We start from the raw sequence: 18,573 nt of genomic DNA on the forward strand, positions 1-18,573 counted from the left end.
TGATGAAAACTGAGTGATGAGTGATGGGTGATGAAAACTAAGTGATGAGTGACCATTTTTTTAAACGAAACAAGGTCGTGGTTATGTTGACAATCTACCATGTGAGAGAAAAGCTTACAAAAATTGATGCCTAAAATTGCTAGAAATTAAATAACTTAACTATAGGTTGAATTACTAAAGTTGAAAAAAAAATCAAGAAAATTACTCAGTTTTTGAAGGAAATACAGGGGCAAATGTAGCATCAAATAGCACTAATGGGCCAATTCATGGACGAAATTGAACTTCAACATACAGCTAGGGGCCCAAATCATAGTGTTCTTTATTTTTATAAATGCTTGGCCCATTCCTTTAAATAGTTTCTAGTAAATTATTTGCAGTATATATATATATATGAAAAAGTGAGAAAGATTGCCCTTCATACCAGGATTTTTTAAATTGATCCTAATTGTACTCATTTGAATACATCTCCATCACTAATACATAAGTCTTTACCGAACTTTGGTTTATCTTTTAGAGGGTGATAGGCAAAACCATAGAACTAGTTTAATTATCATTTAAAATAATGAATTAATTTTATTTTATGTCTAGGGTAAATTTCATTAACATACTTTAAGATTTGGGCTAATATTAACTAGGTTTAAGATTTTTCAAAACTGGTCAATTTGGCACATAAAGCCAACTTAGTCTCCTAAGAGGGTAAGACGATGGAAAAAAATGACTAACTGGCCTAATAATGTTTAGAGATTAGGTTGGCTTTAGGGACCAAATTAGCTAATTTTGAAAAGTCTTGAACTTAATTGACATTAACCCAAACCTCAAGGTATGTTAATGGAGTTTACCCTTATATCTATTTTGTCTTGATGCAAGCTAGAAAAATTATATCAGCATACAAATTTATATCTAATTTTGAATTAAAAAGTTTCAAATTTAAAACTATTAATTTACCAAACTAGTAAAAAAAATCAATTATATCATTCACAATTGCTCTAATTTTATAAAATGCCAAACATGCAAATGCATCATTTTTGTCATAAACTACACTCTTTTTGTGAGCTTATCGATTCAATCGAGTTACATATAAACTTATAATTCGAATATAACAAAACATATGAAGGATGATGAAACCAACAGATTTGACAGGCCATCGAATGAAAACACAAAGATATGGATGGATCTAGAAACAAATCACAATGTGATAATTCATTAATTTTCATGGTTGTAGACAGTGAAAGTTGTTAGTGAAAAAGGGTAAGGGTGATGAAAAGATGGTGAAGCTATGATGAGGGAGAGAAAATGTGAACTAGAGAAAGAATTCAAAATGATAAAATGGAAGATGCATGTTAGCAAAGGAGAGAGGGGTTCCCATGGCCATGGGGCATCATTCCCAGTTGGGGCGAGACACATTCTCATAGACTATATGGCTCTTTAACTATTTTTGGCTTTTTCATCCGTATTGGTATTACTACTTGAACTTTGGGCCATTCGATATGGTTTGAGTACCCTATTGGGGAAAAAACTTAGGTGTTTCGGGAGCAATGCTCCCTCCTCTCACATGAGGGATGGGCCTCACGTGTGGGTCCCACCATGGGACCCATTGCTCATGTGAGAGGAGGGAGCATTGCTCTCAGAGCATGTAAGAATTACCCCTCTATTGGATGAAGGATATCAACATATTCTCCTACAAACCAACTCCCTTTTGGTCATCAAGTGGATCACAGGCTCACATATTCACTTCCCTCGTATGTTAACTAACCTAATTTTATATTGTAGATCACTATTCGTAATTTTAGACAGCATGGACTAGGCATTTCTAGCGCAAAGCTAATTTTTGTGTTGATCAACTAGCAAGGCGGGAAGCCTGGCAGCTGGAGAGAGATCTTTTATGACACACGCCCCATGTTCCTTTTGCAATGCCTCTTTTTGGGACACTATGGGCTTCCCCAAGGCTCTTTATTTTGCTTTGCCTTGATCCTAGTGACTTCAACTTATCTAGTTTTTTGTTGTATTGTTGTTTGTGTGTATTGTCTCTAAGCTTTCATGGTATGTATCTTAACATTGTGTAATCTTTCTTGTCTATGTATTTAATATATCTCCTTATTCATGCCAAAAGAAAAAAAAAAAAAAAGAAAGAGAGGGAAATCTATGTAGTTGATAAAGTCTTTCCATGTGTACAAATAAGGTTAAGGGTTGGTCAAATTGGTTTCCTTCGTGTTAAATTCTTAAAATATTCTAACCAAATTCAATCAAATTACATTTTTGAAATCGATTTCGATTAAATGACATATTGAAACCAACCAAATCATCTTGAATTGGATTAGATGGTTTCGACATTTATGTTTTTTGAACACTCCTCTCACTCCTAAGGGAATTAATATTGGCTTAGCCAAATGACTAGTCTTGTTAAAATTTTCATTAACCCACCCCCACCCCCACCCCCCTCCAAAAAAAACCACATTGGAGAAGACACTAACCAAAATACATGTTAGTTATAATACTTGGTCAAAATTAATTGGCACTATAGTTTAGACAAATTATTATTTTATTCGTTCTACCATTGGATCCCGAAATTGCTCTCTCTCTCTCCAACATGATCATGACACTCATAGTTTGTCTCCTTCTGTAATTGCTAGGGTCATTGTCAACGCGATCATCAACGATCATCTTCATCGCCTCCCCTTTATTCATTTTTCATTTGATCCCCCTCTCTACTTCTTCCTTCTTCTCTACTTAGTGTTTGTCCCTCCTATTACTACGGGTGATCATCAACCATCACAAATTTTAGTCAGGGATTTAGTTATAAGTTTTTTAGATGGGTGATTGTCAGTCATCACACATAGTAGTTGAGTTTAGCATAGGTGATGGAGTGGGTTTTGTTAGGGGTAGTTAATTTGGAAATGTGTTTCGCATCTTTGGGTTAAGAATCTTGGATTTTTAGTAGCAATGGAGGGAGTGGGTTGTAGTGAAGTGCGGTGAAAGTAGAGGAAATGTGGGGTGAAGGGAGAGAGAGAGAAGCTTATAAAGATTAAAACTTAAAAAATATATATATATTTTGATGATCAGTAAGTTTATAGACACACCTAATTTCATACACAAATAATGTGTCAAAAATTGTAATTGGTGCATAATAAGTTGAGTGTCACAAATAGCCCAATGTGAAAGTGATGTTGCTCCCACAAAAACTAACAACTCAGTAGGATGTGAAATAGGGCATGCCCGTGTCTATAGCATTGCTGTTTAATAAAATGAAGAAATAAATAGAGAGCTGGAAAAAGTAAATAATTTTCCTTGTTTAGTTACATATTATAACCAAAAACAAAAACAAAATCCACTGTAATAAATGTAATCTGGAAAAAATATTTTTTCTTAATAATTCGATAATCTAGTAATAATTTTTTTAAAGAAGAATCTGGTAACAACTTGTGTGTATTGAATACTGAAGACGATATAGTTTCATAAAAAAATTTCTAAAATAATCCATGTTAATAGAACAAGAGACGTCCTTTGACCAAAGTTTAAGTAGGCGATATTATAATTGCACAAACTTATTAGGTAACATTATTATTAACCCCTACAAATTCTCATCCAGATCTAAAATAAATTGTTCCTAGAATCCACCCATTTCCTTTCATGCTTGGAATCTCATATTCAAATTCACATATTGGATTCAAATGTAGATCAAAAACATGCATCCCATCACAATAAGCTTGGTCCCAAATATTTTTTTGAGGCCAATTATAGATCCTCAACAAATTAATTAGGATCGACTACATAAATGCAAGCATGCCTATAAGTCATAACAACCAAGTCTTGATCTAAAGTTTTTTTGAGTTGACTATATATCTCAAAAAATTAAGGGTTTACCACATGAATAAATACATAAAAAAAACATGCGACTAGTAAATTTTTTGATTTTCAAGAGAGATCTATTTGGGCTGAGAAAAAGGGGTACAATTTTAAATAAAAGTTAGGGATGGGGGTTTTGTAACTTTTGTGCCTTTGCGTTTGAAATGGGTAGGCAAATTCAATGGTTTCAATTGCCCACCACGCATTACAAAATTTACAACAAGTTTTGAAATATTTTTTTAAAAATTATAACGAAAGGAAGAAAACCCAATAGGAAATCACATCTTCTTGTGTAAGAAGTGGGTGAGCTGGGTTGGGTTTACAATGCCAGGAAAGTGGGCCCCACCAGTTTTCAGCAAATTTGCTAATTCCACGTACCTTTGTTGCTGATCTTCTTCCACCTGTCCTTCAGCTTCGCCACTTGGCTTCTTCTTTTCTTTTTCAGCTTTCTTTGATGACACCGAAACGGCCTCGTTTTGATTTGCTGTAGAAGAAGTTGGATCCCACTGTTGACCAAAAAGGGTTCCTCTAGTGAGAAACTCGTGGGCTAAGTAACCCGCTAATATTTTATTGGACGAAAATACCAGCTCGGCAGAGCCTATCCCACCAGCTCGAGCTGTTGTTGTAGCCTTAGCTGGCTTCGGTATTTTGGTAATTGTAGCATTGATACCCTCTTTTTCCCTCTCTTTGCGCTTGTTGTTGTTTGTTGTGGCTGCGACTGCGGCTGTGACTGTGGCTGTGGCTGTGGGTATGGCTGTGGCTTTAGCTTTGGTTGTAACATTGGGTGTCAATAGTCGACGAGGTGGAAGGCGCATCGATTTGGTATTCATGACTTTATTTTAGCACTATCACCCACTCCTTAAAAAAAAAAAAAAAATTAGAAAATGAAATAAGAGCAATATTTGTTAGAAATTTTTTTTTTTTTGTTGAGGAAATGGTAATTTTACTTTATTGGATAAAAAAATTGATCCAATTTGATTTTATTTTTTTCCCAAAATAAAAGATTAAAAAAAAAAGTTGGTAAAATAAATGAATAAATTGTGGGCGAAAACTAGCTATTCTAGAGAGAGAATGGGAGAGGCTTGACGAGAGAGAGAGAGAGAGAGAGAGAGAGAGAGAGAGAGAGAGAGAGAGAGAGAGAGAATGAATTGGAGTACTGAAGAGACTCGAGAAAGGTTGGCGTGTCTATATTTATAGGAGTGGTGTTAAATATTTACCCTAGAATGTGTAAATTATTACATAAATACCAAGGAGAGACGAAATGACAAAATTACATTACTTTCTTAACAAGGAAGTTGTTCATCACACCTTCTTCTTCTTTTTTTATTCCCATTTTAAGATTTTGGAATGTCGTACAAGTTATTGGTTTTTGAAAAGGCTTTAGATTCCACCACGATTGGATTGCTTCTTCGACACTAATAATAGATGATGTGGTTTAGGTGGAATTGCGATTTGCAACACCTTTCTATGTCTATGATTTGGACAATACCACAAAAAATACTAGAATCATCGCATCAACTTGTTGATCAAAAGCCTCACCCGGATTGCTTAATTGGTCATTGGTCATGAAACTAAACTTCTTTTTTCTTTTTTCATGACTTTGACTTACAAACTTTTAACGTAACTACATTTATTTTGAATAAATCTAGTAAAACATCCAATTTTACAATATGTTTTAGTAGCTGATTGTGAGTAATGAATACTTTTTATCCACCACATTTTTATTAATAACTTACAATTGATAACTTCAACAAGTAGTGATATTTGGTATGAAATTGGATGTGTCAATAATATTTTAGATTTATTTTTCAATCAAGCAAATATGAAGGTTTATGATAGATTTTCTTATCATTTGAGATAATATTCTTGAGTCCATTAATTGTTCAATTAAGGTAATGTGTATCAGTGTATATATGGATTATCCATAATTTGGCAAGTAAAGCATAATAGAATAATTCCCATTTCTCAATATTAAATTATTAATTTAGTCGAATTATTGAGCAAAGTTCAATTTGGCTCCTCTAATTCTAACTAGTCATCGGTCAATTTTGTCATTCAAATCTCAAGATCAAGTCATATTTCAGTTTTTAGTACGTCTACTCTCCATTAAAATTTTAAAAAGGACTATCTTAATTAAAATTAACTTGATTTTAGAAATTGTGAGGCAAATTTGACATAATAAATAGTTTAAGTAGAGTGAGAGAACGGGAGACAGGGTTCAAACTATATACATGTGATACCACAAGGGATGCCATTATTATTGGACCATCACTTTAGCCTAATCAGTAGTTTAGGAATGGAACTGATATATAATTAGAAAATGGGCACAATTAACACAATTAATACTTAAATCACTTAATCAAAATTTGTCCCAAATGTTCAAAGACCAAATTAATAAGTTTTTTGAATTATTGCGTGAAGTGAAACAATTTTTTTAGCACCAAAATATAAAACAAGAGTGGGTTTTGGGTATGGCCACCTTAACCCTAGTCAAGGGCGATTTGCGTTAACCTTAGTGTTCATATGAACACCCTGACTTGCAAATATACACACACACATAATTATTTTTGAACTAATCTGTTTTGTTTACCCTAAAACAAAATATTAAACACCCTGAAAATTTGGGTTTAACAAAAGTAATCTTGGCTCCCTAAACATCATAATAATAGGAACCTTCTTGATAAACATTTCAGGCTCTAGCCTACTCAACGTTATTAGCCTGCTTTACCATCAACAAAACAGTACAATGTGGTACATAGTACAAACCCCAGTTCCTCCAACCTTCAACAAAATAATTTCTGTTAAGTCTCTTGCAGAAATTATTTTTACACATCCATTGAATGTAACTAATATCTCATAGCAAATGAGATCCACATGCAGTCAAGTACATGGTCTGCCTATTGTGACAAATCAGTTGCATGCAATAAATGTTCAACACAATTCTTCTTTTCCATGAACCCTTTCTCATCTAATATAATACCCTAGTAGTAGCATTTTTTTTAATCCTTTGTTGGTTGGGCCCATGCTCTAGATTTAAAGCCAGATCACCAGAAAGAAATCATCAGTACAGCGCTAAAACATCTATTGCAAGAACAAAGTTTGATGAGTTAGAAGATGGCATAAAACTGAAAATACATTAACTTTTGATATCATGGGACTAATTAAATTGTCTATGATTTTTTCCATTGCTATCAACCCTCTGTGTTTCATATCATTCTAATCAAACAGATGGGGCACATGAACAAAGGAGACAGGTTAATTTAATTTGTCTTGGCTTATTCAGATTGCCCTGGAACTTTCACTCAATAACGATTCAAAATCAGGGATTGGCGTAATTCATAGGAGCTATTTCCCAGACAAACAGATTTAACCTGCCAATTAAACTTGCTCTCGATTATGTTCCATATCACCTGCATTTCAAGGATTTATGCCAGCATTGATGACTGACCGATAAATAAAATGTAATATTATGAGGAACCAAAAAGTCGTAAAGGCAGAGGTTAAAAACAATGATGAAAATGCAAGAGATAAATATATCTGTACTAGGTTTGAATAAAGTACCTATGATAATATGAGTAGGGTCAAGACAAAGCTGCAACATCAATCCATGAAGGCCTCTTTGCATTATAGTAGAAATGTGCAATCATGTGGACCAACTCATCTGCTGTCCGAATCTCTGCAAAGACACATATAATATTGTATTATGGCCAGAACACAACTTCAACTGCACCATTGTTTTTGGTAGCATCTGAACAAAACCATGCTTCTCAAAATTACAAAGAGCAGAACTAAATCTCACCATTTTCCCTGTACAAGATCCTGTTTCCCCTTAAGAATAAAATTGCTGGGCATTCTCTAATTTTAAGTGCATATGCCAAATCTCTCTCGATATTGATGTCTATCTTAACTGACTGTTATCAGGAAATCAAGAGCATTATCATCATTGAATACACATGGAAAACATTTTAAGGAAACTCAAACTGGTTGCCGGAAAATGTAGGAAAGAATACAAACTAAAATTTTTGAATTTTAAAATTTCAGTACTCAGGGCCCATAGAAACACTGTGGATTGATTCACTTGACATTAATTTTTAAGGGCAACGTTAGAAAATCCAATGCTCTTTATTTGTATTCTAAGTTCATTTCTCAGCAACCAAAGGAGGGTCAATAAGTATATATCACAATGCTTATCCACAGATCACATAAAATGAAACAGAGTGTAACTTCAAAAAAATTCGAAAGGACAAACAAAAAGTTTAATACCCGAGGAGGCAATTTATCTTTAGCGCTCCAATAAACCTTCAGCGCCTTTTCTAGCTCTTTCAAAGCCTTCCAGTTATCAGTTGCCCTTTGAACAGAATGATAAAATGTGAACAATGATAATGATTAAATTGAAATGACAGACACTGAAACAGGCAGAAACAGAAGGGGGTGGGGGGGAGGAATCATATTTATTTTACCTAAATCTAAGGTGCTCAATATGTGTATATGCATATAGTATTTTTCTACTAACTAAACAAACATCTCACCTTTTGTTATGTACAGTTTTTTCAAACAACCCATGTTCAGAAAAGCTAAAAAAATAAGCTGTTCCAAATTGACACTATATATGTGTAACTTTCTCGATCAACATTTTGCTTGAAATATCAAATAAAAACCACATTTTTACCTGCTGTCTTCTGATAAAACCACAGAAAATTACTTATCAAGAAATAAAGAAAGAAAAACAATAAAAAACCCACAGAATTTTGCCACATAGATGGATGTATTGGCATATGCATATTGCACTAAACCAAAAAACCTTATCCAAATCCCTCTCTCATTACACTATAATGAATGATGCAATAAAACACATGCAAACAACCACATATCACAATACAGGAATGCAGTATGAAAGTTCTATACAGGAAAATCCTTTTCCTCCTAAATTAAGATAGATAACACTACTAGTTCAAGCAAAAGAAATATTTTCAATAGACTTACCTGTTGTATCTTTCAAAAACAAAAACAATCAGTGGGCTCGGATGAAAAGCAAAGCTCTCCCACTCCAGACAATTGATCTCCTTTACCCAGTTATCATCAATCTCTCCTTCCCAGTCAATTTCAACACCATCTTCCCCCACAACATTCTTGATTGGGTGCTTCTCAAAATACTCTGATGCTCTAATTCCCCATCCCACATCAGCATCAAGTGGCCAATCTGGACTTTCTTCCTCAACCACCATCTTCTTTCCTCTTCCACCACCATCATCCTCATTCTCATTTATATCATTCTCATCTTCATGGCTGTCAGTATCAATCTCTTCATCAGCTCTATCCTTCATTACATTTTCTTTATTCTCCAAAATTTCTGAATTCTGCTGTTGAATTGATGCAAATGTCTTTTCAAGTGAGCCACGAATAAAATCTTCGACTGCAACTGCTTCACTCCTACGGCCACGCCTTGGCTTCCTTGGAATGGTTTCTGGAAAGACCTGATTTTCATCATCCTTTTGGGGAACTTCAGTTTTCGGGCGGCAATTTCTTTTCTTAGGTTTAGCTTTAGAGTTGGAGCTAGGTTCAGGGTCAGATGTTGAATTAGACTTCCTTGAAACAGCAGAGCAATGAAGAGATTTTAAATCACGGCTGCTCTGTACAGGGGAGGACAAGATCAAGCATGAATGGGAACTAACACTACAGGTAGGGTTAGATGTAGGATTTTGAAAAGAAAATGACATAAAAGGGTGTAAATTAGGATCAACATTTTCCATAGAGAAAGGCAAGAAGGATTTTGCCATGCTAGAAATTTGAAGGAACATCATTTACTTCAATCCCACTAGGATATAGGTCAGAATTCAGTATTGGCAATCGAAAGCAAAGTTAGGTTAGGCGATAGACTTATACCTTTGTAGCAATGAATGGAAAAAGATGGAAGGGTCTATGTTTAGAAGTAAGAAAAACCTGTAGAACTTATCCACTTTGACATTTGTCTTTTAGGGTTTACTATTTCACTGCTGGAAACCAAGGATGCCCAATAAAATCAGTCTAAAGAAATAAAACCCATTCAATTCTCCACCTCAGCTTGACACTTACCCACTTCAGCCGTTGCCTATTAAAAATTTAAATAATCAGACAAATACTAACTAGAATAATCTTCAAGCTGTTTCTTTTATATATTTTTTCCCGAGCGTGTTCATATATTTTAATCTCCAAATTCATCAACAAAATAGCAACTCATTTCCGGCACCTTCCAATAGATTTATAAACTCAATGTGACAATTATTTCGTCAGCCATTTCTAAATTAAGGAGAATTTGGCATGTATAAAAGGTCACTAGATGATATAAATTTAAGAACAAACCCAAACATTATCGAATTTATGGCACTACCAGCATTAAACTTCACCGGAAGGGAAAGTAGTAAGGCCTGGAATATGCTGGGTTGCAAATAGCAGTCCTAATTTCCAAATAAGTTACACTTCCTATAACATCACATGAGAATGCACATACACAAAAAACAAACAGGAACCAATTAAATCTGCAATTATTAAACGAAAATGGCAATAAAAGGATATAAGAACCAACACTATCACAGGTTGGTCCAAGCCATTGTAACGATAACTTATATTCCATATGTAAAAGAGTGATAAAGAACCAATCAGTGGATTTATCCGAAACCACAATTTCCTCTTCTCACCATTGATTTTCCAAATTCACACTACAAAAATGAACATCACCTCATGATTTCAAAAGGGCAGCACTATATTCACCATTACTTTTAGTTCATTACTTAAATTGAGTTTGCTTTTCTACATGGTATTATTATTGTTAGCTTTCTTTCTCATATGATGTTTGCTACATCACAGCAATTCTGGTGAAGACCAAGTGTAGGGTTTTGAGGTGGTACCAAGTTAACCCAATGAACACCAAAAATGGTAGTTGATACATACCAAGAAACATTAAAGCCAAAATACACTATTGATCTCTATAATTTAGCTCATGAGCAATTTTAGTCCCTGGAGTTTAAAGTCATTGTTTTTTTAGTCCCTAACAAACATAATGTTGTCACTTTTAGTCCCTATGAGGTAATGACGTGTCGGTTTTTAATTTGGTCACATATAATATAAGGGATTAAAAGTGAACTTAAAAGGACCAACAGTGTAGTTAAGCCTACCTATTGCAAGTATAAAGTTATCATCTAGAATAGGAAAGCCATCCCATAATGTCTTGACAACTTGTGTCAAATTGAATAACACAAAAAACATAATCAAAGTATCAAACATTGCAACCTTATTAATTTAAACTAGAACTGCTAAAACACACTTAAACAAAGTGACAATAAAAAGCACAAAACAATAATCATAAAAAATTTAAAAAAAATTAATTAAAAAACACACACACACACACGCTAAATGCATAAGAAGAGTGATTTATCATTTATCTATCTTTCTGGTTTCTGCAGTGCTTTCCAAAACCGCTTTAACGCACACACAAAGAAAACTTGAAATATACAAAATAAAACTAAATTCTGTTTGGTAGCTGAGAAAGAAGAAGAAAGTAAAGGAACCCAAATTATAAATACCTGTGATTGCAGGGAAAAGGGTTTAACAGTGGAGACAGTTGGAAATGGCGAAGCTTTTGTGGCAGTGAATGGATAGCAAAGGAACACGGGTGGACGAGGGTTTGGGTCGGGTCATAAACGGTTAGCGTGTATAATGACCTATTTGTCCATCTAAATAAACTATTAGTAATATTTAGAGTAATTTACTTCTTTTTTTTTTTTTTTTTTTTTTAGAAGAGAGTATTTACATTTTAGACTTTTTGATTTTTTTTATTACATGCTTCGTATAAACCTTAAAATTTTTAAATCCTAATTTTGAGGCCTTAAACGTGAATAAAATTATAATAAAATGTTTATAATAAAAAATATTACAATTCTATCACAGTTGACTTTAATTGATAGAAGATACCAGAGTTATTTGGAGACATTGAGAAAAGGAAAATAAATATTAGACATTGTTTCAATAGAACTATTTTATTAAGCAATTGCTAAAAGCAAAATCATTTTTTTGATAAGTAATAAACTTCATTGAAAATAGACATATAGACAAAAATGTAAATACAAGGCACATAGGTAGTGTGCTAAGAGGCAACAAAGAAAATGAAACTACTAAACAACAATAAAAGTACAAAAATTAAGCATGTCAGGCAGAGACAAAAAAGTAACAATGCCTAAAGCATTTGCCCATTCAAACAAAGTTTGAAAGAAAATATGCATTCAAAGTTTCAGACAAGGCAACTGCTTAGGCCTTGTTTGGATTTTGGTGAACTGAGTTAACAAATTTGAGTTTTGTTAACTCATAACCCAAAATTGGTGGGGCCATGGGTAGTGACATTATTTGGATGATTATTCAAGCAGTTCACTCAATTAACAAATCTCACTATTTTGAGAAATGGGTGAGCTAATTCAGAAATAGCACCAACATGTTTTCAAGTTATGGGTTATGAATAGTCAGTGGTAATTTTCATAAATTTTCAGCATAAACGGGTCCCACAGTAGTGTCTAGTCCCAACACTGCAGGCTGAAGTTCCAACGGATCTTTTATCTCATTACTTTCCCAACCTCCCACACCACTTGTACTTCATCACTTTCTCTTTTCCTTCTCCCAAACCCACAGTACAAGCACAATCGAAATAAGCTCCAGTTCCGCCAATCAACACAAGGCCCAGCTCCAGGTCAGCTCCGTTCATCGATTCCATTTTCCAGTGAGACCCAAACGCTCCCCCTCCACCTGTTTACATGCCTAAAGTTGCTGGGTTTTGCCTTTTTTTTTTGGTATGTTCCTCCATTTTTTGCGTTGTGTTTACTGAGACGTTGGCTCACTTGGCTGTGAATGCTTGTTTATTTATGCCTTTTTTTTTACTCTCTACTCAAGTATAGCTACTCATGTTTATGCCTCTTTTTTTGTTTTTTTTTTTTTTTAATTTTTTTATTTTAGAAGTTTCTCTATCTTGTTCCTTTGTTACAACCATGGTATTATGAACAATGTCTGCTTTGCTTTGCTATTGGCTTGGGGAAAAAAATTTATCTCTATTGAAACTCTACCAAAACACTATCATACATCGCCTTTGACTTTTAAGGGTGTGTGGACAAATTCCTTGAGGTTTAGATTTAGTTTTTTTAATCATCATTTAAAAAAAAAAAAAAAAAAAAAAAAAAAAAAAACTAATCACCCTCTCATGTTGATGAACGGTTTTAGTCTTTACTTCCAATGTGGCTCACCCTATTCTTGATGAAAGATATCAAGTTAAGAAAGGTGGTTGGAGTTAAGGTGGTATGCCTCTGTTTCTATTTTCTTTTTTTTTCTTTGCTTAATTCGTGCTGTGAGTTCCCTTGCTTATTTGCTTACTGATTATACTATTTTTCGATATGGTTCATGTGATATTCTTATAATGGAAGATGGATGTACCTTTTTTAAAAAAAAATATTAGAATAAAAAATGGATGTGCCTTAGTTGCTCTATCTTGTTTTTTATTATGATTGTTACTTTAGTTACTACTTAGTTTAACTAATAAGATGTAGCTATTGATAAAATATACATCAATAGATCAATAGAGTATGTAACATAGCTAACTGTATCCATAAACAATATGGTGGTTTTTTAAGGGAGGATAAAGTTGCACTATTGCACCTTAAGATAAGACCCCTAAACACTATTGTCTGACTTTGATTGAATACATGGAAATGTTTATTGTTTACATGTGATTGTTACATGATCAGAGATTGTTGTTAGATGGCTAGGGATTTAAGGAGGTGGGATGATGACTGTGTCGATGAACTATGTGACATTGTCTTCAACTAATTCCTGCTGGGTAATTTCGTGGCAAGGCTTCCCCATGAGCCATTGTGGGATGTGATCACAAACACTCTCAACACTCCGACTGGGAAGGATTTCCACAAGAGGCAAGTTATGCGTCAGTTCAGTATGGTTCGAAGGGAGTATTATAGGGCCAACGGAGTTCGTTATGGGCTAAGGCGTGGGTGGCCAGTGGTGGGTTCGGATGAGGGGGCTGGTTCGTCTCAATAAGAGGCGATTGGTGGACTCAGAAGCATTGTAGTGCATAGCTAACCATTTTGTTTCTGCTAACTTATTTTGTTCTCACTAGGGTTTGTAGACTACTATGGTGTTGTTAGCGTACACTTTCACATGCATTATCCTATGGCTATTAGTGACCACTTTTGTAGTAAAACAATGCTTTGGTCTTTTGACTTTTTTTTATGTTACATGGTCATAATGTACATGTTTAGTTATGAATTGGAGTATATGTCAACATGGTGTTATCTTTATTTACATGTACCGCTTGTTTATGTAGAGTTACTTGTGCACTTTCTCATTACGCAACATACTTGGTCACGATAACACATTAATATTCCTTGTTTATTTATTTACCTGTCAATACAAAGTGTGTTCATCTTACCATGTGAGATATTTATATTAGATGGCACATGATTCCTAAGATGAGGATGACAAAATGTGGCCTCCCCACATAAAACACATTTATAGAGATTATGGTGGAGGAACAAATAAAGGGTAACATGGAAAATGGTGTTTTTTAAGGGCCCTATGTGGGAAACAATGACATAAGAACTTAATAAAAGAACTGGTAAAAATTTCACTGCTAAGAAAGTCTTCCAAAAGCATAATAGGCTTCGGGATAAACAACACAAGTGGAGTCAATTGCTGAATCATACGGGGTTAGGGTGGGATGAGGCCACCCAAATTGTTACATGCACTAACGAGGTTTAGGAGCATGTGGTGGCGGTATGTTATTTTATGCATTTCAAGTTTCATGTTAGTATGGTATGCCTTTTTTATTGTTGTGATTACTTTGCTACCTAACAATTGTTCCTATGCTTGTGTTTTTGTAGGCTGATTGAAACGCAAATAACCTACAAAAAAAGGGATGCCTCGACTACGATAAGTTGAAGCAATTGTTTGCCCCCAATACTGCAAATGGGCACCTTTAGATTTCATCAAACACATCTACACTGAATAGTGATGAAGAGCGTGCATTGGAGGAGGAGCTTGCTGCTAATGCTGCTCCTATCCATCTTGATGATGACTGTTACACCCCCAACTTGGATAGTATTCCTCAGACTATGGAGGAGATTGATGTTGTTAACCAAACCTAAGCTGCAAGCAAGCGTCTCTTGCAAGAAGCAAGTGCCAAGGGTAAGAAAGTGGCGAATAAAGTCGATAAAGTAAGTGAGATGACTGTACCCCTAAAGGAGTACATCGTAATGAAGAGGAGAGGTTTAGCGATAACAGGCACAAGTCAAGTGGCACTTCTGAGCAATTTGCCCAATCAGCAACTGGAGGTGATCCATGTTCTCTAGGGAAAGCTATTGACATGCTTAATCAGTATGAGGATTTAGGAAACAAGGCATATTTGAATATCTCAAAGGCTTTCCATGTGAAGGAGAATAAGGTGGTGTTCATGGGCATGCTGAAGCATAGGAGGCGAGCATGGATGGGCGATATTGTTAACCCGGAGGATTGAGACATGGATCATATTTTATTATGTTATGGTTATTGTAGTACTTGTACCTTCTGTCACAAAAACCGTTGTTTTGTTGGTTATTATTTTCTCTACTATGGATATTTGTCAGGTTGCCTTTTTTATTTCTAGACTTGATGCAATCCTGTATGTTGAACAATTTTAAGTTATTATTTGGAATATTTATGATAATTTCCCATATTCGCCTTGGTTTATTGTTGAGATGTTGTTATTAGCATTGGTTTACTGTATACATCACATAGGTTAATAGTATGTTATTGTGGTGTGTAGGTGACAGTGGCATCAAGGAGTGAATGGTTAAATGCATTCATGGCTTATGATTTTGACAAATCATATTTCAACAACGTTGATTATGATGATGCTGGTCATGATACTGATGATGATGACTAGTGGGGTTCAGAGTGTGATAGTGAAGATGAAGCAAAGTTTGAGTTTGTGAATCCTTTGGTAGGTGAGATGTTTGCCTATATGCAGCAACATTATGATAAACAGCTCATGCGTGATAGTATCCTCACGGGGCAATGATACATGGATGAACTTGACAATAATCCTAATAAGTGCTTTGAGATGTTTTGAATGACACGCCCGTATCTGTTACATTTAGTGGATGAGTTGGTCGGTCATGGATACTTGACGGAAGGGCAAGGTGATGTGGATGCCACGCAAGTAGTCACTATGTTGTTATACATACTTGGTCACAATATCCGAATGAGGTGTATTGCAAACAAGTTCCAACACTTAACTGAGACAATGTCCCGCCACTTCTGCAGGGTGTTGCGGGCTTTTCACTCGTATGCGAGACATCTGATTAAGCAAGATCCATATGTAGTTAGCCTCCCCGAACATCTTCAAGTGAACAAGTATTGGCCATGGTTCGAGGTAATATACATCACTTAGTTATATTGCAAACATATTTTGTTTAACTAGGTACATACATCATCAATGCTTGTCATGTGTAGAAATGTGATGGGGCAATGGATGGCACCCATGTGAGCGTTCGGCCTTCTAAACATGCGACTTAAGTGTATAGGAGCCGGAAGGCTACCATAACCACAAATGTTTTGTGTGTGTGCCATGGACATGCAGTTTATTTATATTCATGCGGGGTGGGAAGGTAGTGCTAATGACTCACTAGTGTTGGAGGAAGCAATTACTGACCCGAAACATGAGTTCCCATGGCCACCTACGGGTACTACAATTAATCTCAAAGGCTATCAATTTTTACATGTTTTTGTTATGGTTATTGTAGCCAATTCTGAATAGCTTCATAAACATGTAAGATCATACTACTTGGTGGACTCAGGCCTACCTATTGGCACAAGTTTCATTCCGCCTCACAAGTCAACTAGGTACCATGCCCATGAATTCCATTCTAGTAATAGGAATCCAACAACCAAGAAAGAGTTGTTCAACTTTCGACACTCTTTCTCGCAGATGGTTATTGAACGATCATTTGAGATGCTAAAGGCTCGTTTTCCTATTTCCGTAAACAAAGCAGCATGCTTGTTCATCTTTTAGTAAAATATGTTTTTAGCATTGATGTATTTTTCTATTTAGATGGAAAAGACTTATTGTTTTCTTGTGCAAACTCTTGTCCATGATATGATTTTTTTTTTTTTTAATTCAAAAACAAAAAGACAACTAAAGCAAACAAAGAGAAAAAAAAATAGGAATCAAAAGATCAAACTGTCTCACGCACCTCAAAAAAATACGACTTTGTTTAAAAACTTATTTAACTTTTTGCTGAAAGCATGCTAAAATATATTTGTGCTTTGAATTAGAAAAAGTAAGGGTTTTTTTTTTTTTTTTTTCTAAAAGAAATTGTACATATAAGCTAGCTTATAAACTAGTCCCAAACACACACTTAGTGCCCAAAATATTTCGTTTGCACACCCAAGTCAGCACCCACTTCTGCCGTTTTACCGTTTTGAATGTCGTTTTATCAAACAAAAAAGCAGCTTAGTTCTCCTTTTTTTTATATAGATATAGATATAAAAGATTTTGTTTAAGCTTTAAAGTTTAAAACTTTCATTTAAACCTTCTATCACAATTCTATTAAAGTTCTGCCACCTATCATTTTTGAGCATTTTTTTTTTCATAATTTCTTTCGCATGAACCTTTTTATTTTTAAGTGAAAAAAAAAAAAAAAAAAAAAACTAGGGGAGAAAATGAGAGGAAAATCCCATTTAACCTAATTGAAGGACAAAATAATCTTGTTGTAACAAACCATAAAATATCTCCTTGTAACATAGGGCATTTTGTTTTGGGGAATCCATGTCACCCCAAACATCCATAATGTGATGCATGACAATTTTGCTTAGGAATGTAACTACTCGTATGTTTAGTTTGATTAGGGATCTAATAAGATTTTCAGGAATGTAAAATTCTTATGGTTGGTTTATTCTTAGGAATTTTATAGAAATTATTTATTTTTTCTAAAATATCTTTAGATTTTTAAACAAAGTATTGAGTTTTTTTTTTTTAATTAATCTTCCTCCAAATAAATAATGAGATAAAAAAATAAACTATAAATCATGGCAAATTCACTATAACTATAGTTTAACATTTTTGAATGGCATGTATAATATAAAAATAATTATTAAATTCTTGTTCTTCATGGAAATTACAACATCATGTCTTGTTAATAAAAATAATTTTTTTTTTAACATCTCATTCAATTCCAAATTTGATATATACACACACACATACATAAAGACTAATTCTTAGTTTGCTGTGTATAGTGAAAAGATAAAAGACAATTTTGTTAGTTTTTATTTCTATTGGTTAGAGGGTACAGAAGAATGGTTAAAATAGTAAGTTTTACAAAAAAAATGTTGACTTTTTCCAAGAATGAGAATGTGAAAACCTACATTTAAAAAAAAAAGTGAAATTTACATACCTATAAAGATAGGATTGAGAGGGAATCCAGACAACTAGAAGCATTCGATTCCTCTATGTAATTTGCAACCAAATATGCGAATGTTAGAAAATACTTTATGTTCATGGAATATACTTTATGGTTTGTTACAAAGGGAATACTTTATGCTTTAATGCCACTATCTTGTCCTTTAATTAGATTAAATGGGATTTTCCTTTCATTTTTTCCTCCCTAGTCTTTTATTTTATTTTAATGTTTTTCCCAAATAATGTAAAAGAAAAATAGTTCACATAAA

At 34.3% G+C, this 18,573-nt stretch overlaps 2 protein-coding genes across 12 annotated transcripts; both read right to left on the reverse strand.

The window, feature by feature from the left end:
* Window positions 1-3,867: 3,867 nt before the first annotated feature.
* Window positions 3,868-4,989, reverse strand: LOC126700208 (uncharacterized). The gene has a single exon (XM_050398236.1). The coding sequence runs from the start codon at window positions 4,671-4,673 to the stop codon at window positions 4,122-4,124; it is 552 nt and encodes a 183-aa protein (XP_050254193.1). The 5' UTR covers window positions 4,674-4,989; the 3' UTR covers window positions 3,868-4,121.
* Window positions 4,990-6,389: 1,400 nt separating this feature from the next.
* On the reverse strand, window positions 6,390-11,537 carry LOC126698535 (thioredoxin-like fold domain-containing protein MRL7, chloroplastic). Of its 11 annotated transcripts, none has more exons than XM_050395839.1 (7): window positions 11,403-11,476; window positions 10,211-10,302; window positions 8,827-9,931; window positions 8,107-8,191; window positions 7,643-7,754; window positions 7,405-7,519; window positions 6,390-6,624 (listed from the first exon to the last, which is right to left on the reverse strand). In XM_050395839.1, the coding sequence occupies exons 3-6, from the start codon at window positions 9,642-9,644 to the stop codon at window positions 7,425-7,427; spliced, it is 1,110 nt and encodes a 369-aa protein (XP_050251796.1). In that variant the 5' UTR covers window positions 9,645-9,931; window positions 10,211-10,302; window positions 11,403-11,476; the 3' UTR covers window positions 6,390-6,624; window positions 7,405-7,424. The 11 variants fall into 11 exon arrangements, 6 of the variants coding, with proteins under 6 accessions (XP_050251796.1, XP_050251795.1, XP_050251797.1 ...); XM_050395838.1 differs by having other exon boundaries at window positions 6,546-6,870; XM_050395840.1 differs by having other exon boundaries at window positions 6,546-6,924.
* Window positions 11,538-18,573: the final 7,036 nt, after the last annotated feature.

Source organism: Quercus robur, chromosome 9 (assembly GCF_932294415.1).
Source record: "Quercus robur chromosome 9, dhQueRobu3.1, whole genome shotgun sequence".
Taxonomy (NCBI): Eukaryota; Viridiplantae; Streptophyta; class Magnoliopsida; order Fagales; family Fagaceae; genus Quercus; species Quercus robur.

Bases quoted from the DNA above. Each gene is read 5' to 3' on its own strand.
- LOC126698535 (XM_050395839.1), bottom strand. From the start codon at position 9,644: ATGATGTTCCTTCAAATTTCTAGCATGGCAAAATCCTTCTTGCCTTTC. The intron at 8,192-8,826 runs GTAAGTCTATTG...TTCTGTTCAAAG, and splicing joins GTTTTTGAAAGATACAACAG to GGCAACTGATAACTGGAAGG. The intron at 7,520-7,642 runs GTGAGATTTAGT...GTGTCTTTGCAG, and splicing joins GATCTTGTACAGGGAAAATG to AGATTCGGACAGCAGATGAG.
- LOC126700208 (XM_050398236.1), bottom strand. From the start codon at position 4,673: ATGAATACCAAATCGATGCGCCTTCCACCTCGTCGACTATTGACACCC.